At 35.4% G+C, this 24,965-nt stretch overlaps 1 protein-coding gene across 1 annotated transcript; it reads right to left on the minus strand.

Moving 5' to 3' along the window:
• Positions 1-20,763: 20,763 nt before the first annotated feature.
• Positions 20,764-23,830, minus strand: LOC111911234 (uncharacterized). The gene is made up of 6 exons (XM_023907017.3): positions 23,641-23,830; positions 23,105-23,237; positions 22,927-23,030; positions 22,367-22,538; positions 22,122-22,262; positions 20,764-21,222 (listed from the first exon to the last, which is right to left on the minus strand). Exons 1-6 carry the CDS (start codon positions 23,688-23,690, stop codon positions 20,908-20,910), a joined length of 915 nt encoding a protein of 304 aa, XP_023762785.1. The 5' UTR covers positions 23,691-23,830; the 3' UTR covers positions 20,764-20,907.
• Between the last annotated feature and the right edge of the window lie 1,135 nt (positions 23,831-24,965).

A 24,965-nucleotide genomic window follows, 5' to 3' on the forward strand; every position in this document is an offset into this window, starting at 1 on the left:
AAGCCCTCTTTATTATGGTATTGTATTACATGAATATATATATATATATATATATATATATATATATATATATATATATATATATATATATTTAGGTTCTATGGAAAAAAAACCCTAAAAATCATAAAAATACATAAAAAAAAATATTTAGAGATCACAAAAAAATTTTATAAAAAAATCGTAGGTTTTTGTTAAAATTCGCTGAAAAAAAAATAAAAATTAATTTTTTTTTCAAAATGTTTTTCACTGATTTTGTATAAAAAGCTGCGATTTTTTCAAAAAAAAAGTTTTGTGATCTCTATGTATTTTTTATGCATTTTTATGATTTTTAGGGTTTTTTTGTTTTCCTACTTAAGCCACTTTAGTGCAAACCAGAAGGACTCGAGCTGTTGGATGTACACACACAACAATGTTACGCATGGGTCCCTCCATTATACATAAAGGGTAAAAAAGACTGTGAACTAACCGAAATCCTTGCGGGAAAAACCAAAAGGTATAAGAACTTGCTAATATAAAATCAACACTAAGAACATGTTACATTTTTACATGCAATTGATGATAAGAAGAGAAGAGATAAACAAATTATCATAAAAAGGCCATGACTAGAATAGCTTTAAATATAGCCTTGTACAAAGAAGCCTAAAATTCCTTAATAAATGGAAATAATTTCAAAGAATTAGTAAATTGGAACCAAGTAATCAACTCTCTCAAACAGTGGAAATTAGGCTATACAACCAAAATTTTGGAAATGTTGTAGTAACATAATATAAATCTCAACTAAATAGAAACACTCCTACAAAAGTCATGCATTAAGATCATTGATTAACAAAATAAATTTATCAAAAGGTTTCTAACTCAGCGGTATTAGATGTTGTCCTCCCTCTTTAAAGTCGAGAGTTCAAGTCCCGTCTGGAACATACATGGATTTTTCAATTAGTTTAGGATTAGATTAGATTTGTTGTTAAAATTTTAAAAATAAAAATAGTGATGTAATTCCAATCATACTTCAATGAACTCCACCTTGAGACAAATTCTATCAATAGAAAAAAGAACATTCAAACCTTCATAAGAAATAAATAGAAAGAATACCAAAAGCCACTAAGGAGTAAAACTTTAATGCCTAAATACCTTACATTATCAAATGTGCCAAAATACCTTGTAGTAGCAAATGCTCAAAATACGTTATGGACCTTCAAATCTATTTTCTTCAATTAAATAGTGATAGGATCACAGGATGCCAACAATCTCAAAACCAAAAGCGTATAAAAACACATAGTACCTTCCAAAACTTATTGATCATTGGAAGGTACTTATTGATCATTTTCTTGCTTTTCGAAATCATATAATATGTCATCATAATTATTTTGATCGAAAAGAAATCTGATCTTCACTTCTCAAAGAGAAAAACTAGTGTCACGATCTAATTATAAAAGGCCATGACTCATCGAAACATGAGAAATATCGATTATAACTTGCTAAAAGGCTTAGGAGAACAAATTCATTATAAGAATATGTTTATATGATAATAAAAAGGATTATAACTTTGACAAGTACAAAAGGTAAAAATCAATTTAGGCGAAAAGAAAGTATAGGACATAAGGATATGGAAAATCAACATGGTAGAAACCCTTTGAAGGGTTTTATGAAAATTAATTATTGTAAACAATATAATGATTTTAGAATCTTAAAATATTGTCTTAGATACCATTTGTTATAAATATGATGATAAATGAAAGCAATAAAGAACACCAAAAAAAACAGAAGTATATATGTGAGAACCCTTACGAGAAAAAACTAAAGACATAAGAACTTGGTATTATAAATCGACAATGGGAAAAAAAGGGTACATTGTTATAGATTCAATACTAAAGAGTGGATGAGATAAAGAAATATTTTATACTATCTATTAAACTATAGAAAACTTAGTGGATTTTCATATTATTTGTCATTTGCTTTTTATATATACATATTTTATAAATATCTAAAAACTTTATATGATATCTTATCATATATTTTGTGAAATTCAAATATTATAGATTTCAGATTTGAAAAAATAGTATAGTTAGTTGAAAAGGAAATAAGCACAAGAAGATTTTTATGAAAAAAAAAAACTAACGAATATGTAAGAAATGTTGCACACAATACATGTCTAACCGACTAGGCTCAACCTTTTTACCCTTTAAATTGTCTTGAGTTAAGTACCATTATTCTTGATTTCTATTGGATTGACTCATATTTTACTGTTTACATCCTAATAAGTATTTTTTTAGAAACATTTCAAAAATGAATGAAACAACGCAACTAATATAAAATGCATGAATGAAATGGTTTGCATTATAAAAATAACTTTTGGGTAAAAGTGATTATGTGTGGATCCTATGAGAGTTAACCCGAGGGATAGACATGTTGACATTCTTTCCTTGTTATGTTCATGTTGAAAGAAAGATAGTGAGCATACAAATAAGCACTTGTTTTCGTTTATTAATACTATTGAAGATTTTTTCACTAGGTAGAAAATGCTCCCAATGAACTTAATGAAGAAGAAAGTCTTAGAGGTTATTGTAATGGCCACTATGTTGGTATTGTTGATGTATCATAATGCTCTCTATGTTTGTTACTAATAAATTCCCAAAGAGTGCTATTATTGAGGATTGTAACTTATTTTTTGTAACAAGGATTAATATACATGCTTGTCTACCTGTAGTTTGTGTATAGTTATTTTTTTATGATTTACTGTGTTTAGCGTTAAACGCCTTGTATTTTCGTCCAAGTATAACTACTTTATGGCTTTCTTGCAATTATCACCAATAATACCACTAGGGGTTGGCATTTTCTCTCTCATACCAGCATACCAGCATACCATCATACCATCCCACCATTTTTAAATTGATATTTCTCTTTCTTTATTTTTTCTCTATAAAGTTTAAGCATCATCGAGTTAAGGCCTTCTCATAACAAAGCATGTTGGAGATCCTAGGAAACCTTATCACGATCGAAATTTCCCTAGAGATAAATAATGTTAGTCGAGTAAAAACCAATAAAAGATAATCGTATAAAATATATTTATATCAATTATTTACATAAACATGCTCGATCGTTACATTCCTTTGTGTGGGGTCTATTTTTTTCGAAGTATATTGAATGGCCCGCCACATATACAAGCCTATCTCGCTAACAAAGAAATCATTATTTATACCAATCATAGTAAAAGTATCATCTCTATCAAACTCAAGATGCAAAGGTTTCCCCCGTTCTTCTCAATCGTTTGTGAGAGCTTAAGGTTTTTAGTCAAAGATTTACCTTTTCGGGCTAGAGCAACTACAATTATAAATAAAAAAAAATATTAGTCACAATCATAATAAAACTTACCATCTAGCTCGTGTTGACCGCATGCTCCACAAATTACAGATGGGCGACACTCAAGGCCCCGACCCATGACGTGATCCATCAAGTACAACAGAAGAATCCAGATAAACACCATAGCCTGAAAACTTATAAGATAAAGAATACAACAATACAACAGAATAAACTTTTCTATTACAATGAGAAAATATAACGATCGAATCATTTAGATGCAAATAAAGTTTTCTATTAAAAATAGAAATTGCAATGAGTGTGTGTTACATAGGAAGTGTTTTAATCAGACTCTCATTCACATAGATTAATGTCTCTCTCATATGTTTCAGTTTCAGAATCATAATCTTTATCATCATAATCAATTTCTCCCTCAAACATTTTATTTTAAATATTATGTTGTTTTCATTTTCTTTGAGTGAAACCCAAAACCTATGACATTATTACAATGACTTCAAAGTTGTTGTTAGGTTTTTCTACATCTACACACACTATATTAGCGCAGCAGCATTTTTCATTTTCTTTGAGTGAAACCCAAAATCTATGACATTATTACAATGACTTCAAAATTGTTGTTAGGTTTTTCTACATCTACACACACTATATTAGCGCAGCAGCATAATTAAAACAATCCTTATGTATACATGCGTCCTAGGATCTAGGTTTTACTAATTATAGCAACCTAATTTAATAACTGTAAATCTACTAAGAAATACAAAATTACTAACCTCATGTGTAGCTCAATCTTTATCTTCTTGAACCTTCTTAATCCAACCATGTTGCTTGGATGAGAGGACCCAATGAAGAATACCTTTAATGGAATCACACCCAAGACTCCAAAGAAAGAACCAAAAGAAAACTACAAGAGGATTAGATTTCTACAAACCCTAGGAAGGGTTAAGACATTTGTACCATAGAAAAAGGGAATAGAAGTTGACGATTTTTCAAGCCAAGGTGTAAGTAGGAATGAAATCCTCTGCATCCTGTTTATAGACTTAAATCCCTTACCAAGTTTCATCTGCCATCACATGTGGGATGGAGATGATTTTCAAAATCCTCTCTCATCCAATGTGGGATGGAGATTTTAAAATCTTCTTACCCCTTTAAGGATTCTAGAATATTCCAATTAGTCAATCTTTTAACTAATTAATATTCAACCCCTTGAATTAATTAATTCCAAAATAGTTTTTGATTAATTTTTAAGCATAATAAATTAATAAACTTATTTTCTCCTAATGTCTATTTCTTGTAATTTCTCATTGTGTCCTGAGTGCAACCCAAAAGGACCCTCTTACTATTTAGACATATTACCAATAGTTAATGACCTTGTGTAACCACCCAAAAATTTAGATAGAATTTTCCATTTAATATTTAGAAATTACAACCATATTTCTTTTTCCAAAATTCAATTACATAAAACTCATGTTCATAAGATCAGAGTATCCAAAAGAAGAAATGCAAAATACTGGAGAGTCCATGTTGCGTCATCAAGCAAGGCTCTTGCCCTTAGAACCAGAAGTACCTGAAACATCCACAAACTGTAAGCAAACGTTTAGTGAGTTCCCAAAATACACAAAACATACAATCATGTTATTCCATATAACATATAGATATACATAGGATTCCCATGGACTCCCTCCATGGTCTTCACCTGGAATGTCATGGGCTCCCCCCATGGTCTTTACCTGGAATGCCATGGACTCCCTACAAAGGTCTACTAACCAGGTGTCATGGGCTCCCCCCATGGTCTTCACATAGATCAGTACATGCCAACTAACAAACCATTACATATCAACAATTAAGTCCACATATCAGATGATGGCTCGGCAGTGGTACCTTCGACCTGTTGGTATGATGAAAAGACTCACCTCAATCTGCTGAAAACAATAGTTGCTCGACTACCAATCCACAATCTCACACTGTATAAATATACAAATAACCCTAATTAGGATCATGGCACAACCTAGTCAAAGGTCCAAAATCCCTCCATTATGGCCCAAAAGTCTATCCTTCATTAATGGGCTTAGGATCAAAGTATAAAACTATAATAGGCCACATGGCCCAATAATGCCCAATCATGACATCAATAGTCCAAAATAATTCCCAAAGCCCATCTACCCTAATCACTCCAAGCCCAAGTCTAAGTGGATTTATTGGCCCAAAATTCCACTGAAAGCCCAACACCTACAGGAGAGCGTACGCCCAGCGTACCTCAGAAGTATGCCTAGCGTACTAGGTTCTTCGGTTGTACGTGCAGCGTACAGGTCGGTACGCCCAACGTACAAGCATTTAACGCACAACAACCATTAAGGGCTTAATACATGAAGACTCCACGTTCCAAATCTAGATCTAAGTCGTTTCTAAGGTCCTAGGGCATAAAGTTGGTAACTTTATGCCCTTGCATGCCATGAGAGAACCCAATACCTTATTTAATCCATTAAGTCTCGTTTTAAGCTCTTAAGCTCATACAAGAAGTCACCATAACCATCAAGCTATTATTTTTATGCTTCAAACCAGACAAGGGAACCTTGATCTAACACCCTTAACCTATGGAGTTGTCCAAACTCACAAGAAAAGATTCATGGACCAAGAAAGGACTCAAAACCAAACCCTGACTCAGCTAATCATAAAAAAGAGCAAGGTATGAGCTTTTTACCTCCACAATCTTCCTAATATGCTCCAAATGCAAGATCCAAAGTCTTTTCCCATGTTCAAGACTTTCTTCCACTTCATTCTCCTTGCTAGCTCACCAAAAAAAGAGGTATTTGAGGCACTTTCAAGTTCAAGAGTTACTCACAAAGGATTTAGGGTTTTAGGGATGTTTGAAAGTGATGAAGGCTGGTTAGGGTAAGGTCCAAATGGCTTAAGAACATTAAAATAGGGTCCTTTCCCTAAAATTAGGGTTTTAGTCTTTAGCCATGTACGCCCCGCGTACCCCACGGTACACCCCGCATATGTGGTACACACCCGCGATCAGCCCTCCCTAGTACGCTAAGCATACCTATATGTATGCCCAACGTACGTAGGGACCCTTTATGCAACAAATATAATTCCAGGGGGAAAGGAGTACATACTTGAACTTCAACCGTTACAACTCTCCCCCACTTGGATTAGACTTCGTCCTCGAAGTCTGCTGATGTGAATAAGTCTGGGTAATGCTCTCTCATCTCGTCCTCCAGCTCCCAAGTCCATTCGGAGCCCCTCCGTTGCTGCCATTGCACCTTTACCTGCTTCACCACTTTGTTTCAAAGAGCTTTAGTTTTTCTAACTAGAAATGCAATGGGCTTCTCAACATAGTCCAGGCTCTCATCCACCTAAATATCATTCAATGAAATAACTGTAGCTTCATCTGATACACTCTTCCGTAGCTGAGACACATGAAAGGTGTTATGGATCTAACTCAGCTCATCAGGGAGATCCAGTCGATACACAACCTTGCTAACCCGGGCAAAGATCCCAAAAGGAGCAATAAATCGGGGTCCCAACTTGCCCCTTTTTCGAAAGCGGATGACACCCTTCCAGGGCGACACCTTCAGCAGTACAAAATCCCCCACCTGAAATGCGAGATCCGAACGGCGTCGGTCAACATAGTTGTTCTGACGAATCTACGCGAATTACAGCTTGTCATGCACCTGCTGAATCAACTCAGTGGTCTTAAGCACCACTTCGGTGCTTCCCATGACTTTATGGCCAACCTCCCCCCCCCCCCCCATCAAACCAGAGTCCTACATCTCCTTCCATACAACATCTTGAATGGTGGTCGGTCAATACTAGCATGATAGTTGTTGTTGTAGGAAAACTCTGCTAGTGGGAGGTAAGTATCCCAACTCCCTCTAAAGTCTAGAACGCATGCCCGGAGCATATCCTCAAGCGTCTGGATTGTCCACTCGCTCTGCCCATCGGTCTGGCGGTGGTAAGTTGTACTAAAATGCAGTTGAGTACCTAACTCCTCACGAAACTTCCTCCAGAACCTAGAGGTGAACCTAACATCACGGTCTGAGATCACAGATACCGGCACTCCGTGTCTAACCACCACCTCTCGAATATAAATATCCTCTAATTTCTCGGTGAATATACTCTCAGCAATCGAGATAAAGTGTGCACTCTTGGTCGGCCTATTCACAATAACCCAAATAGATTCAACACCATGCGTCGTCCTGGGTAATTTTGTGATAAAACCCATGGTGATCTCCTCCTATTTCCACATAGGGAGGGGTAACGAGTGAAACTTTCCATGAGGCCTCTGATACTCAGCTTTAACCTTCCTACAGGTCAAACACCGCTCAACAAACCAAGCACCTTCCTTTAAACTCTTATAATCGGTGAAGATGGTGCATCGGACCCCATTTAAGTAATGTTTCCAAATCTTGATGGCAAATACCACCTCCCCTATTCCAAGTCATGAGTGGGGTAATTCGCCTCATGAGGCTTTAGCTGCCTCGAGGTGTAAGAAATTACGTGTCCCCTCTGCATAAGGATAGCCCCCAAACTCAAAATAGAAGTGTCACAATATACCACAAAATCATCCAATCCCTTGGGTAACGCCAAAATCGGTGCCTCGCACAATTTCTGTCTCAAAGTCTCGAAGTCCAACTGTTGATTTGGACCCCACCGAAAGGTTACATTCTTCTTGTTCATACGAGTCAAAGGCACTGCAATCTTGGAGAAGTCCTGAATAAATCTCTAATGGTACCCCGCAAGGCCCAAGAAACTTTGGATCTTGGATGTGTTCCTCGGAACCTCCCATCACATCACCACCTCAATCTTGGCTGGGTCCACCTAGATACCCTCTTAGTTGATGGTGTGCCCTAGAAATTGCATCTCACGCAACCAAAATTCACATTTGGAGAATTTGGCATAAAGCCTCTCACTCCTCAAGGTTTCTAATACGTCCCTCAAATGTTGCTCGTGCTGCTCCTTGGTCTTGGAGTATACCAGGATGTCGTCAATAAAAACAATCACATACTTATCCAGTATCGGTATGCACACCTGGTTCATGAGGTCCATGAACTCTTCTGGGGCATTGGTGAGCCCGAATGGCATCACCATGAACTCGTACTGACCATATCGAGTTCTGAAGGCCGTCTTCGGTATGTCCTCATCCTTGATCCTCATCTGATGATATCTCGAGTGAAGATCAATCTTGGAAAACCAAGATGCACCCTGAAGCTGATCAAATAAGTCGTCGATCCTTGTAAGCGGGTAACGGTTCTTCAGTGTCAGCTTGTTCGGCTCCTGATAATCAATACACATCTTGTTTGACCCATACTTCTTTTTCACAAACAGGATCGGTGCTCCCCACGGCGAGTTGCTCGTACGAAAAAATCCCCTGTCTAGTGGCTCCTGCAGCTGCGTAGACAAATCCTGCATCTCAGGTGGAGCTAGAAGATATGGCGCCTTGGCTATCGAAGCCGCACCATGCATCAAATCAATCTGGAACTCTACCTACCTCTCAGGAGGCACCCCAGGCAACTCCTCTGGAAAAACATCGGGAAAATATCGCACAATAGGTACCCTACTCAACTCTGTTGTGGTCTCCACCCATGAATCCGCGACATAAGCCAGAAACCCAGAACAACCTTGCTGAAGAAGTCTCCTAGACCTCGCAGCCGAACTGAGAGTTGGCCTATGCGAGGATTTCTCTCCTCGAATAACTAGTTCCCCCCCCCCACTTGGGGTTCGAACTATCACTAGCTTCCGCTCACAATCAATTACGTCCCCACTGGGCCCCAACCAGTCTATCCCGATGATTACCTTTAATCCCCTCAAAGGAATCGGTTCCAAATCAATAGAAAACCTTTCACCGAACATGTTCAGTATACTCCTCTGAAATACCCTCGCAGCACCACAGTGTGGTCATCCGTAATCTCCACCTCCAGAGGGGCATCCAAAGTCCCTGAAGCATCTCGAAGCTTCTTGCTGAGTGCAAGAGATACAAATGATCAAGTAGCCCCCGAATCAAAAAGAACATGAGCCGAAAATACATTGACCAAAAAGGTCCATATACAAGATCATAACAGTGTGAGCATAACAATAAAATAAATAAGATGGAAATAAATGACATACCAGTCACGACGTCTAGTGCTGCTTGGGCCTCCTCTGAGGTCAGCTGAAATTTAAGGCTCTTCACCGCAGGAGCCTCCACCTTAACCAACAGCCATCAGTAATCCTCATTGTGGCGGGGGTAGGCACCTCCACTGCTCCTCCAGACAACCTCAAACAATCGGCCTTTTTATGACCGGTCTGGTTGCAGTGAAAACAAATCAAGCCCTTCTTGGGGCAATCCCTGCTCATGTGGCCCGGCTGGCCACAAACGTAACGTGTTGAGCCTGCTACCCGGCAGGCTCCACTGTGCGGCTTGTCGCACTTGGCACATCGGCATCGGCCCTGCTGGCCCCTACTAGGAGAATCAAGGTTCTTAGGCTTCTTATCCTGATCCAATGGTGCCTGAACCTACTCCGGCTTCCGCTTCGTTCGATGCTCCAACTCAATATCCCTTTCTCGGACCTTCTCCACCATGTCATTCAGGGTTTTGCACCCTGAAAAGCTCATGAACTCACGGATATCATCCTTCAGCATGACATGATACCTCGTCTTCTTCATCTCCTCATCCACATACGTACTGGGAAACCAACAGTGACCTCTCTCTGAACTTGGCGGTGATCTCCGCTACAGTCTCTATCTTCTGATGAAGGTCCTGAACTCCCTCACCAATCGTTGCACCTCAATGTTTGGTGCAAACTCCCGATCAAACCTGCACACAAAATCCTCCCATATCATCTCAGCCACACCCGTTGATCCCACCTCACGAGTAACCTCTTCCCACCAATCTCGCGCCCTATCCCTCATCATGCAGAACGTGAACCCCACATTTTCCATATGGGGGAAAAAGCTCGTGTGTTGAGCATTATCCATATCATTAACCCAACGGCAACTAGCGATTGGGTCCTTGACCCCGAAGAACTCAGGCGCACCACACGCCTTGAACTCCTGGAATGAGGGAGTTCGAGTCCCAATCTGACCCGCAGCGATCTCGACTCGAAAATACCTGAGCTTCTCCTCCATAATCTCCATGATCCCCTCATTGGCAGTACCAAAGATCATTGGGGTAGCATCAAGGATGCCCGCGAGTAACCTCTGTCGCGATGAGCTCACGTAGCCTCTCATCAATCGGCTTTGCACCAGAGCCTGAACCTGATCCTGATCCTGATCCCAAACCTGAACCTCCTCGTGTAATCATCACCATCCTCAACTGAAAATACAACATAAAGAGCAATTGATAAAGAAATTCAAAGGGATTCCTCCTCATCGCCTCCTCAGAGCTTCCAAGTCTGCCCTTTTTTCGGGTACAGGTCCTGTTCTTTCAGTAGTACTGGCCTAATACTACCTTCCACACCTACCTGTACCTTCCCCAAGGCCATACTTGATACCTCTAATTCACCCAATCACATATAAAATGACCCACAAAACACGACACAAACTCAGATCCTAGACTATTCTAGGTTTTCTCAATCCTCACTGAACCAAAAACCGAAATCAATCATCGCAGGCTGCTCTATGCATGCAAGTTATACATAAATAGGATCACATAGACTGTCAAAAAAAGCTTCTATCCTAAAACCACAACTAAACAAGGAACATGAAATAAAGCAAAATCCATCATTCTAGGGCTATGCAATCCTATATATATACAACTTTGAAAGCATACACATAGTGAATAATCAATTCAACACTAACTCCAAGAATATATCTCAAGCATGGTAAATACATTGGGAACACTTACGTGAGCTCAGCCGATTACGCGCATTGCACTCTCCCCCTTTTACTTAAGAAAACTGTTTTCATAAAAATTTTACTTTTGTTTCTTTTGAAAAAAAGGTTTACCATTTCCTCGGTTTGAGTTCTGACACACCCGAGAGTGTGCCATAATCCCTCAAACCAAGGCTCTAATACCAACTTGTAACAGCCCGAAAATTTAGATAAAATTTTTCATTTGATATTTAGAAATTACAAACATATTTGTTTTACCAAAATTCCATTACATAAAACTCAGGTCCATAATCAGAGTATCCAAAACAAGAAATGCGGAATACTGGAGAATGCATGTTGCACCATCAAGTCGGGCCCTTGCCCTTAGAACTAGAAGTACCTAAAACATCCAACAAACTATAAGAAAACGTTTAGTGAGTTCCCAAAATATACAAAACATACAATCACATAATGTCATGTAACATATATATATATATATATACACACACACATAGGATTGCCATGGACTCCCTCCATGGTCTTCACCTGGAATGCCATGGGCTCCCCCCCCCCCCCAATGGTCTAGTAACCAAGTGTCATGTGCTCCCCCCATGGTCTTTACCTGGAATGCCATGGACTCTCTCTCTCTCTCTCTCTCTCTCATGGTCTGATAACAAGGTGTCATGGGCTCCCCCTTGGTCTTCACATAGATCAGTACATGCCAACTAACAAATCGTGGCATATCAACAATTAAGTCCACATATCAGATGATGGGTCGGCATTGGTGCCTTCGACCTGTTGGTATGATGAGAAGACTCACCTCGGTCTGCTAAAAACAATAGTTGCTAGACTACCAATCCATAATCTCACAATGTATAAATATACAAAGAACCCTAATTAGGATCATGACACAACCTAGTCAAGGGTCCAAAATCCCAAGTCCAAATCCCTCCATTATGGCCTAAATGTCTATCCTTCATTAATGGGCCTACGATCAAAGTCTAAAACTATAATGGCCCACATTGCCCAGTAAGGCCCAATCATGACATTAATAGCCCAAAATAACTTCCTAAGACCCATCTACCTTAAATAGTCCAGGCCAAAGGCTAAAAGGAGTTCAATTGCCCCAAAAGTCCACTGAAAGCCCAACACCTACGGGAGAGCGTACGCCCAGCGTACCTCAGAAGTACACCCAGTGTACAAGCGGGTAATGCACAACAACCATTAAGCTCTTAATACACGTAGACTCCACGTTCCAAATCTAGATGTAGGTCGTTTCTAAGTTCCTAGGGCATAAAGTTGGTAACTTTATGCCCTTGTATGCCATGAGAGAACCCAATACCTTATTTAATCCATTAAGTCTCGTTTTAAGCTCTTAAGCTCATACAAGAAGTCACCACAACCATCAAGCTATTATTTTTATGCTTCAAACCAGAAAAAGGAACCTAAATCTAACACCCTTAACCTCTGGAGTTGTCCAAACTCACAAGAGAAGATTCATGGACCAAGAAAGGACTCAAAACCAAACCTTGACTCAGCTAATCATAAAAAAAGAGCAAGGTATGAGCTTTTTACCTCCACAATCTTCCTAATATGCTCCAAATGCAAGATCCAAAATCTTTTCCCACTTTCAAGGCTTTCTTCCACTTCATTCCCCTTGCTAGCTCACCAAAAAAAGAGGTATTTGAGGCACTTTCAAGTTCAAGAGTTACTTACAAAGGATTTAGGGTTTTAGGGACGTTTGAAAGTGATGGAGTCTGGTTAGGGTGAGGTCCAAATGGCTTAAGAACGTTTAAATAGGGTCCTTGCCCTAAAATTAGGGTTTTGGTCTTCAGCCACGTACGCCCTACATACCCCTTAGTATGTCACGCGTACGTGGTACACACCCGTGATCAGCCATCCCTAGTACGCTAAGTGTACCCATATGTACGCCCAGTGTACGTAGGGACACTTTATGCAAATAAATATATTTTAGGGGGGAAAGAGTACATACATGAACATCGACCGTTACACCTTGGACACTATTTTCAATAATCTCCCACTTGGACAGGTCATCAACTATACGTGGTCCAATACTTCTCAAATAATCAACAGATAGTTTGTCATCCAATGCAACTGCCGAACTCCTGATTTAGTCAGGATTCATCCCTCATATGAGTGATCAGTTATTCCTTTGTTGTAGATATATGTATGAACCTAAGACATGGAAAAGGGTCAATATCAATGTTCAATATTCTGTTTCCTGATAAATATTTGTGATGACTACATCCAACTACCAAATTAAACACATCCGTTTCAGTCAAGACCCGACCATGCACATTAGATGTTAGCGCCAAATCATCGAGGGGCCCAAGGATATTGCTTCTCCTTTTAAGAGAAAGAACAAATAAATTTTGACTACATAGTTTTTGCGTACTCATCATATCACAGATGGACATACCCTTTATGACTACCAATTACGAGTAGCATTGGAGCAGACCAATGCATAATAGATTTTGCAAACAAAACCCCATATGCATATCGGTTTGAAGAATAAAAGATATTATCATCTTATAATTACTTGTGACTAAATCCATGAAGTAACTTTCCAAGTGTGGGTTGTTTTAATACTTAAATCTCCATTTCAAGTACTCATGAGTGTTGGTGCAATCTCCATGCTTTGTCCACTCTCTATGGACAATCCTGATAGACTTAATTCTTATACTCCCTCCCAAGAGTATGAACGAATGTGGAGTTTTGAATAAATTAATACTCAATAATTGGGTTCAAAACATACAAAAGGAGAACACGATGATAAGCTAATGAATTGATTGGTCTCTATCATATATTAAGATCTCCACTTAATAATCACCAAATTAGATAAAGATTTATACTGCTTAAGCTCTCAAATCTAAAACAAACTAAACAAAGTATGTTCAATTCAAATCATTTGCAAATCAAATGCCTCATAACTAAGTCTTATTGTTAGACTTGATCGGTGATATTGACTTAGCGAATGAATCGACAATATTTTTTCTTTCAATATGATTCTATTGACTATTATGTATTCATATTTAAACAACTATCAAATATGATTCTACTTACTGATTATATGTCATGTGAGCTTGCGTGATTTTGGGATCAAGGTAAGTTCACCCTTACAGTCACAAGAACCTTCAAAAGGACCATCAATGATTGAATTTCAACATTGATGTCACTAATGAACCTCTTTTAATCACATAGCTTCCTTTTCATTCTAACTAGTTGCAATATACTCTACGTTTATTCACTATGGTGTATTACTTGGTATTCTTCTAAGCTAATATTTCACCATTTAAAGCATGAATTTTGATTGCGAACGAAATTGTCTTTATTAGTGTGGAATTTAGCATCAATGTAACCTTTACATTGATCTAATCCATACTAATATAATCTCTTTATTCCTCCTAAGACACCAGGGAACGCACTTCATTTTGATTTATTGATTCTTTCCAAGTTGATCTGATTTGACTTGTCATGCTTGAGGCATACGAGTCATCAGATCTAGTATATGTCATGGCATACACGATCGACCCCATGAGCAAAAGCATGTAGGACACGAATCATTTTAGATCAATAGTAGAACTAGGACATTAGTGTTTCTCAATGTCATGCCATACATTATAAGCATGAACTATTTTAGAGATTTTCATCTCAATTTTCCTCAAGATTTTATGCAATTTGGCTTAATCTAGTGAATCAGTCAGATCTATCTCCAGACATCCTTACATTTTACATGTGTGTTTCTTCTCCCATGTGATTTAAGGCAAAACAACTCCCAAAAAAAAAGCCAAGGTTTTACACTTGCTACGTTAGAACAATGTTTCCTATGAATTCTATGTTATCCAAATACATTACAAGGGTAACAACTATACTCCTACTGACATTGACACATATATGGCTTATCTTTGTTTCTCAAAATTCAAACTCCTTGAATTCTATCATTGAAACACGGATTCCAATTACTCCCACTATCTTTTGACATACTTACGGTCCACCTTCGTTTCTCAGGATTCAATCTCCTTGATTTTTCTAATTAAAAAGGAAGATTCCATTTTTTGAGATGTTTGTTTCAAATCATAAATGAACTTCATAAGCTTACACATACTTCACAACCTATCTTGGATTAACTATGTGTTTTTTTTAATCTGTATCGGTTATCTTCTTGAAGATTCACTAACACTTACAGTTTTAAGGTCAGGTGTTTGATCAACCAAGTTTCAAACTTACATGGACTGATTCTCGCTCTCCGTGTCATCCTTCCATCTTATATCCTTTTACATCCTACCATAGCATCCAATAATTGGCATACTCTAACTATCGTCTACCAGTGACTCATGTTCCTCAGTAATCTAGATGCTATATAACTAGGTCTATGACGTCCTTTGTCAATTTTATTAGGAAGAATTAGAGGTATGTCAATTTTCTTAATAGCTCTTTCAAATTTGAATTGAATGGTAAGATAACTTTAGGTTCTTCATTGGTTGACTCTTGAATCTTATAAATATCAGTGTGGCTCCTACTAGCCCTTTTGGATATCAGCTCCCTCTCTTGGAAGACTTTCCTTTAAGCATAAAATATTTTGTTCTCAAAAGATTTGTAAAACATTTATCCAAAACATTGGTTGGGATGTCTAACAAGATAACACTTCTCTAAATTTAAGTCCTAGATTGTCGAGTGCTTTCATGACGAGCATAAGACTCATAATTGTAGACTTTCACATGTACTAGTAAGGGATGAACACTTACTCCACATCTCAGAGAGTGTTTCTTAAACCTTCTTAGTTGGTACACGACTAGAACTCATGCAACACTATCCATGGTATAATCCATGAAATGTTGGTAACCATAGTATGACTCATCAAGTACCAAATCAACCAACGATTTGTTTCTCTATCCAACTATACTCCTTATGGAAATGTTTTGGCCAGAGACAGCTTATGAAACCATTTCATAATTACTTAAATAATCGAAAATGATTTGACTAAGATGCTCATTATCCTTACTGGATTTGAACATATCATCCTTTTTGCCCAGTTGATTCTAAACTCCATTTTATGAAAGCTCTGAGCACCTGAAAGGTTTCAGACTCAATACTCATTATTTCGAAGTTGTTCTTACAATGCATTGTGGCTAATCTAAACAATATATAGTGTGAACTAATTCCAACAGATATTCACATCATCTAGTGATGCAAATGTCATCTATCTTGATAAACAATATTTGCATTTATCATAAGACTTACAATCAAATGATATCCAAAATCCGATCTAACTTAATACTTGGTAATGCATTTCTTGTTTATATGTTCAAGATAACAACTCCACAAATACATTTTATCTAAAATTTTGGATGTATTTGATTCAGTATGTATTGTGGTCAATCTAAACGGTCCATTAGTTGAACTAACTCCAACCGATATTCATCCCCTTCATGGACATTTCAAGTGGTTCATATTAAAATAAGAGAGAACTGATTATGTGATGTCAGTTAGTTGATTATGATGACCATAGTCAGCTTCTAACATAATGAAATTCCAATTTATTTCATTAGTATGCTAGATAAGTGTTCTAATAGTTTTACAATGTAGTAGTTGGATGAACCTTGGGAAGAGCTTTATCCAAATCATGATCTTTTTATTTGTTTATGAGAATTATTCTCAAACTATGAATTTTAGACTAGATTGATCATCTTTCCAGCTAATCCGTTTTAGAGGCTTTATAGCAGTAGATTCAAGGGGATTATCTTATAGACATCTTTCAATATCAATAACATTTTGTTTGTCTTATTAATCCTTAAAATAATTTTTAACCCTAATTAATTATTTACTAAGGCAAGGGCCCATATTTGGCTTTGCTATGTGTAAAGGGATGATGTAAACACACAACAAAGTTATTTAGGTAGGCAATACACTTTGCCACTATCATTCTTTTGAAACTCCTGGATCATTTGAGATTCATTGACATTTAATGGCATATTAATCTCAGATTGTGTTCCTCTCAATTCAGTGATGAGGATGTTGTGGATCATTAAATAGATGGTGAATCAACCATGCAAAACTATGTGATCCTCGACTTAAATTACTCTTATATTGATGTGTCGGTTAACCATACATGCTCAATCAACAGAATAATTATACGAGTGACACATCATATTGACTTATATTTTTGCAGTGATGTGTTGGTTAACCACACATGCTTCATCATCAAAATATAAACAATATGTGTGTTTTCATAGGTAACACATGACTCATGTTTTTAATATATAAAATGAGAATTTTGTTTTATTATTTTTATTAACACTTTTAATCTTGAAATAAAATCCCATCGAACCTTTTCGGTAACTCCTCTCTCAAAATACAAAAAGTCGGTGAGGTTTGTAAGCAATGATGCTTTTAAAAACCAACCTCATTCAGAATTATAGAGACCTACTTAAACCTCTCTTATAGTATTAGAGTGAGTGATTGTAGTCTTAGTTCGACAATGATGTTTTAATTAAACATGTGAGGACACATGTTGTTATTAGGATTTTTAGGTTACAATTACATTGCACTTGCGGAATTTCACTTAACATATAAGGGTACATGCAATCTAAAACAAGATCTATGGATTTTCACTCTTAATAGCAACATACTTTATAAAACTAAACTAATATCTAAGAAAATCAAAAATCACAAGTAGAGAACAGACCTTTTGATTAATTCGAATTAAGCTAGTCAAACACTTGAATATCTCCTTGGAAAATAGGCTCTAATTGTGTGGTAGTCTCGACTGCGTAACACCCAAAACCCTAGGAACTTTAAGATTAGATATAAGAGAGAGGGGAGATGAGAAATCTAATTTCTTGATGTATGAAAGGTGAGGAACGAATTTGGCTAGGAGACGCCTTATTTATACTTGTCAAATAACCTAGTAACCCTAAATTTTAATAATAAAATAATAGTATTTTATCCCTATTCAAATTTTGTTTCCTTATCCGTGTTGGAGGCTTCCGCAAACCCTAAAGAGGCTCCTCAAAACCATCCACCTCTTAGAAGGTTCTGGATTGTCTATTTTGCTCAATTATTGAACAATTGCATTCTAGCCATTGTACCTCTAATTAATTCTAATTAACCCAAATTTAATTTCGAATTGATTGTGATTCATTCTTTAATTAATTACATTATTTATAATCAATATATTAATCATATAATATATTAACAAATCATTTGTATCTCTCCGACTATTAATCCAAGCCATTTCATGGTTATGAGGACAATCGAAAAAGGTCTTTACTTTTATTCTTTAATATTATACCAATTTAGTTAAAACCTTAGACACTTAATCCAACAGTCTCCCACTTGGATAAGTCGTTAACTAAAATTGTCAGCATAACTCAGAATAACAGGTAAACTGTGTTTTCCAAAGACACTGTCAAACTCTAATTAGATCAGATGTCGGCCCTAAGATAAGTGATCAGGTGTCCATTCATTCTTCCTGACACGAAACATGAATTAGAATCAATCTTATGTTATAAATAATTGTTCAAATTTCAAAACAAAAATTATCCAAAAGTGTTCGCTTTGTGTGGACAATCCACATGGTACATGTTGTTTGAAAAGCATGTGAAAGATTCCAAAATATATAATTAAAAATATAAAAAAGAAGTAGAATCCTAATATTTTTTGTTGTATATATCTTTATTAACAAGTTAATTTTCACAACTTTAGCAAATAAAATCTAATCAAATTTTTCATTCCCCATCTATCAAACAAAATCATTCGCATTCATTCCACATCAAACAAAAAAAAAAGGAAAAGAAAAAAAAATACATTTTGTCATCATAAACTTAAGTATAAATTGTATACTTACCTATTTGCCTCTTCTAATGTAAGCGAATTAAAATTAACATTAACCAATTTAGCAGCAGTCGATGCACGATCCGCAGCAGCAATGGCAACTCAAGCTCTCTCCAAAACATCATGTGATTCTGATGAAACCGGAATTACATCTTACCCTTAACTAATGATTCTTTTATTTTTGTACGATTTGAGTTTGCAACATTTGTTGGAGGTTTAATGGGAACATGATTTGCAGCTTTAAAGGATTCTTTATAATTTTTGGGGAGTTTTGTAGTCACATTTTCATCAACCTTCTAAATGCTTCCAAATAAACCCTCAACTTTTTTAGTTTTTCTCGAAAAAAAAAAACTCTAACATTTTATAATTTTTTTGGAGAAAAAATGACTAAAATGGTCGGATCGAAAAAAAATGAAAAACTACAACATGCAAAAAAAATTTGAGGTTTAGTTCAGAAAAAACACAAAATGTAAGATTTTTTTTAGATTAACCCATTTTTTATAACATTAAGAACTTTATAATAATAATATATCATTTTATTTCAGAAACACATGAGAGAAAGATGAAAGTACCAAAAGATCCTCTCGCTTTTTGTTTTCGGTTTTAGAAGAATCCCATGAGATTGTACTCTTAGATTATGTTTGGCGTATTAACTGAAAAGCTAGTTGTTAGCTGAAAAGTTGGCTGATAGCTGAAAGTTGAAAAACTAGCTGATAAAAAATAATGTTTGGTAAAATTGGCTGAAAAGCTAGCTGAAATATATCAAATTACATAAAATGACATGTAAGAATATGTGTTTCTATAATTAATTATGGGGTATATTTGGAAAATTTTAAGAAAAAAACTCCTAAAAAACTAGTCTAAGTAGCTTTTCGAAAAGTTAGCTTATAAGCTACTTTTTGGCTTACCAAACACAACAACATAAAAAAGCTCAAAAAACAAGCTAACTTATTAGCTAGCTGTGGCGTGCCAAACATAGCCTTAAACGATTTCCTTCAAGACATTGAGCTTCATGTCACCCGAAGGGGTATAACCGGAAAGTTTTTCAATTATCTAAAACAAACAAAAATTAGAGATAAATGATATTTGTCATATGGTATTATGTGAATCACTTTTTAAAAATCATTAAAACAATCATAATTTTTAAAGATAAACAAACCAATATATATGTATATAAAAGATTTTTTACCTTCTTACCAAAATTTTCAATCTTATTATCTTGGTTTAGGGTTCCAAAGACCTACCAATATTGTTAGTCCATGATCTCCTAATTAATATATGGCTTAAATAAGTATTTAAATTTTTTTTATCTAGTAAATAATAAAAAATATATTTTTATTTATTTATTTATTTTAGTTGATATTTATTAAATTTATCATATAAATATTATTATTTATTCTGAATCTTTTACTTTTTATAGTATAATCTCATATAATTAAGAGTATAACAATCAGGACCGGTCCTGAAGATTTAAATATCCTCAAATGTCCAAGACAAGCCAGAAAAAATGGTTATTATCTTTATTATACGTTTTATATATATATATATATATATATATATATATATATATATATATATATATATATATATATATATATATATATATAAAATAATAGCAGTCAAGATGACCAATTTAAAATACATCTTTCTCTCTGATTCTCCTCTCTTTCTCTCCACTTACCTCGTTAAATGAGACTTGCTTGAAAAGCAAGTAAAGATTCCAAAGTATATGATAAAAATTCAAAAAAGAAAGTAGAACCCCAATATTTTTTGTTATATCTTTATTAACAAGTCCATTTTCACAACTTTAGCAAATAAAATGTTATCAAACTTTTCATTCCCATCTATCAAAACAAAAGTACAAAACCACTCGGAATTCATTACACATCAAACAAAAAAGAAAAAAAAAAAAAAAAAGTTTACATTTTGTCATCATAAACTTAAGTATAATTACCTATTTGCCCCTTGTAACGTACGCGAGTTAAAATTAACATTAACCAATTCAGCAGCGGCCCGAGCAGCAGCCGATGCGCGATCGGCAGCAGCAATGGCAGCTCGAGCTCTCTCCAAGACATCATTTGATTCTGATGAAACCGGAATTACCATTTTACCCTCCACTGATGATTGATTTACTTTGGTGGGATTTGAGTTTGCAGCATTTGTTGGAGGTTTAATGGGGACATGATTTGCAGCTTTAGGAGATTCTTTATGACTTTGGGGGAGTTTTGTAATTGTAGTCACATTTGATATTTGCTTTGGTCCATTCTACAAATTAACATTTTAAATATTATTTTATTAACTCGTTAAGAATCTGTTTGTTTGGTATGATGGAATGGAATCACAAATGAATGGAATGGAATCAGATAAGTAATGGAATAGACCATTACATTTGATTGTAATGTTTGGTTGGCTCGACTCATTAAGACATTTCTTGTTATGTATAATTAGAAGAACGAATAAAGTTAATTTGATAAATGAAGAAAAATCGTTACTTTCATAAAAATAAACTTTAATTAAATAAAGATATACACATGTTCCATGTCCTTTAAAATATATACTACATGTATTTCAAATAGTCGAAATAAATTATTTATCATTTAAAATATTGTTTGCAAAAAAAAATGTAAACACCATGGAATCAATTATAAGAAAAAACTATTTTTATTTCTTTGGAAAATTAGAAAAAATTATTGAAGTTTTGAAATTTTTTATAAGGGTTAATCTCGTAAAAGACCTTATATTTTGTGTTTTTTCCGGATTAAACCTCACATTTATTTTTTGCCTGATAAAGACCTTGTATTTTTTTCATTTTTTCCGAAAAAGCCTTCAACTTTGTATTTTTTTTCCAAAAAAAACCCCTCAACCTTCTAAATGCGTCCAAATAAACCCTCAACTTTTGTAGTTTTTCTCGAAAAAACCCTCACATTTTACAATTTTTTTGGAAAAAAAATGACTAAAAGGGCCAGATCGGGAAAAATGAAAAAATACAAGGTCTTTATCAAGCAAAAAAAAACTTGAGGTTTGATCCGGAAAAAACACAAAATATAACGCCTTTATGAGATTAAACTTTTTTATAACATTATAGCTATTGAAGATTACTGCATACCAAACACTATCTTAATCTAAATAATTTTAAGAAACACATTAGAGAAAGATGAAATTACCAAAAGATCCTCAGGCCTTTTGTTGAATTCAGCTTCGGTTTTAGAAGAATCCCATGAGATATTGTACTCTTGAGCGATTTCCTTCAAGACACTAAGCTTCATGTCACCCGAAGGGGTATAAACGGAAAGTTTTTCAATTATCTAAAACAAACGGAAAATTAAATATAAATCATTTTTGGCATATATGGTATTATGTATAAGAAAGTGTTTAAATAAATAAATAATGAAAAGTAGATTGTATTAACTGTACGATTGACACTAGTATCAGGGCGAAGCTCAGAAGCAGCTGATATGAAATCTTTTCCATATTTTGTGGTAAATAAATTTCTAACAGTTAATAAATCTGGTAAATCTGAGCATCTTGGAGATGCAAAGATTATGCTTGCAACTGCTTCCTTCAATTCCAATGGACATTCCCTGTTTTAAACAAAAAGGGTAAAATGGTCATTTACTCACTCACAGAGTTCATTCAATCCTAAGGGTAAAGTGGCTGAATGTGTAATGATGTTTATCCGGATAAAGTGTTGTATATATAAAGTTAACTTTGTTTTTTAAACCGTCTGGACGAGTCAAAATGACTATTTTACCCTTGTTATAAACAATACAAATGCAAGTGTTTGTAAATTCAATGATTATGGTTAACAAACTGGAAAAGTGGAAAACTTTCACAGATTGTTCGATTCATAATTTTGTTTATATGAGCAATTCAATTCACAATTAAACAATTTTCACATTCATTTGGAAAACAATTAGTCTTCTTTCGAGTTAACCTAATCATAGTTGACATGCATAAATGTAATTTTACCTCTGGCTTTCGATAATTGGAACTCTTGCAAGAACAAACTCACAGAACATTTCCAAGATCTCATATGCAGCCCATATATTTTGTTCTCTTATAACATGTTCCACCTAAAAGATTAGAATCAATTTCTTAACACGAAAGGTGAAAACCGAAAAAATTTAACAAAAAGTTATGAACATACCCGTATTCTAGCAATTGGTTCTTGCCCAGATTGAAGAAATTGTGCTATTTCCTTGCGCATAAGCTTCAATTGCATGTCTCTCTTATTTTGAAGTAATTTAATCCGTGATATTGCCAAAGTTAGGCATGTTTTACTGCAATAACACCCAATATCGGCAGTTGTTCATGAAATGTATACAAAATCTCTTGATTGTGTTCTTACTTCGAAAAATTGAAGCCATTTTTATGCTATTCTAGTTCATCGATTACTATAAGATTCTTCATTTATTAGATCTGAGATAAATCCAAATCAATTTTGGATTCGGGAGGTGAAATTATTGACCATAAAAGTCGGAACGTGTCCGTAAATTTTGAACTTGATCGTAAAAATAGAACAGATTCTGGGCTTCGATTTTCAGATTCGATGATCGAAAGAACATCAGAAATTTTGAGGGTACGTATGCAAGAAATTGGAGTTGACATAAAAATGGAAAACCTAAGGTAAATTGCGAGAATCTTTAGGAATTAAGAATTGGGAAAGAGGGTCGACTAACTGACCATTTTGCGCCAATAAGTCCCCTATTGAAGATTTGGTTCAAGAGCGACATCGGAGCTGACGAAATCAATCATACACTGCTGGTGGCGGATGCACGGCGACAGCGGCGGCGGCGGCGATGATGGTGGTGGGTTCCTATAGTAAATAGATTTAGCAGCCGATGATCGATCAGCTCCGCCTACTGATAGTTGACAGTTTGGTTGTTTTTGGCTGTTGGTTTGGATTATTTACAACCTTAGTCCCTTAACTTTAACACTTCCCTATTTTGATCACTGCAATTTTTTAAGAGCAAAGTCAAGTAGTTAACAATCACAATGGAGTTGGTGTAACAAAAGTATTAACAACTAACAATTAACAAATAAGTAAATCATTATAATAAAAAAGTGACATAACATGAAATTGCCAATTTTTGAAGGAATCTATCATATACCATGAAATTGCCAATTCTTTTAGGAATATATTACAAAATAACCATATGCTTTATAAAATGCATTTTGGAAAAATATCTTTGAATTCGCAAAATGATTTAATAAAATCACCATTAGCAGGTATTATTTACAAATTACTTTTGTAGAATACTTATTTTTCGAACAAACAAAGGTTTTATAAAAGCAAAAATACTAGCTACAAAAAAGAAGTCAAACATACAAAGGATCATATACTAACTACCAAAAAAAAAGTCAAACACACAACGGTTCAAATTATGTTTTTCTTTTTTATTTCTTCTATTGGAGTCAAACATACAAGGTCTTATTTGCAAATTATGTTTTCTTACAAAAGAGAGATCAAACATACAAAAAAGAAATCTTAATGGTTGAACAGTTGGAGACGCCACGAATATTAATAGTGTTATGGAGTTTATTCCCACTTGCCCTACAAATTCAAAAGATATACCTTCTAGAATTATGGAAATATTCACTTTCACGATGCAATGGATGCCTTCAAACAAAATCTGTAACATCCATAAAATTCATAAAAAAAATAAATTTTTTCAAACCAACCAAAAATCATAATTGTGTACAATGTAGTTTTCAAAACATGTTCAGTATCAGAGTTTTTCCCAAAATCACAAAACACAACACGAGGAGGTGCACGATCACGTCTTTGCCTTCTCGCGATCATCTGAAGTACCTAAAACATAATCCAAAACCGTAAGCCTAAAGTTTAGTAAATTCCCCCAAAGTACAATAACAGCATACTATAGGTCCAACCAACTATCGGGTTAGAATACCCCATTCCCATCAACCATCGGGTTGGAATGTCCTGGCCTATTTGCTTACGCACAAAGCAGTGAAGCCTCAGCCAACGACCAAACATGTGCACATAT

Source organism: Lactuca sativa, chromosome 8 (genome assembly GCF_002870075.4).
Source record: "Lactuca sativa cultivar Salinas chromosome 8, Lsat_Salinas_v11, whole genome shotgun sequence".
In the NCBI taxonomy this organism is placed as follows: domain Eukaryota; kingdom Viridiplantae; phylum Streptophyta; class Magnoliopsida; order Asterales; family Asteraceae; genus Lactuca; species Lactuca sativa.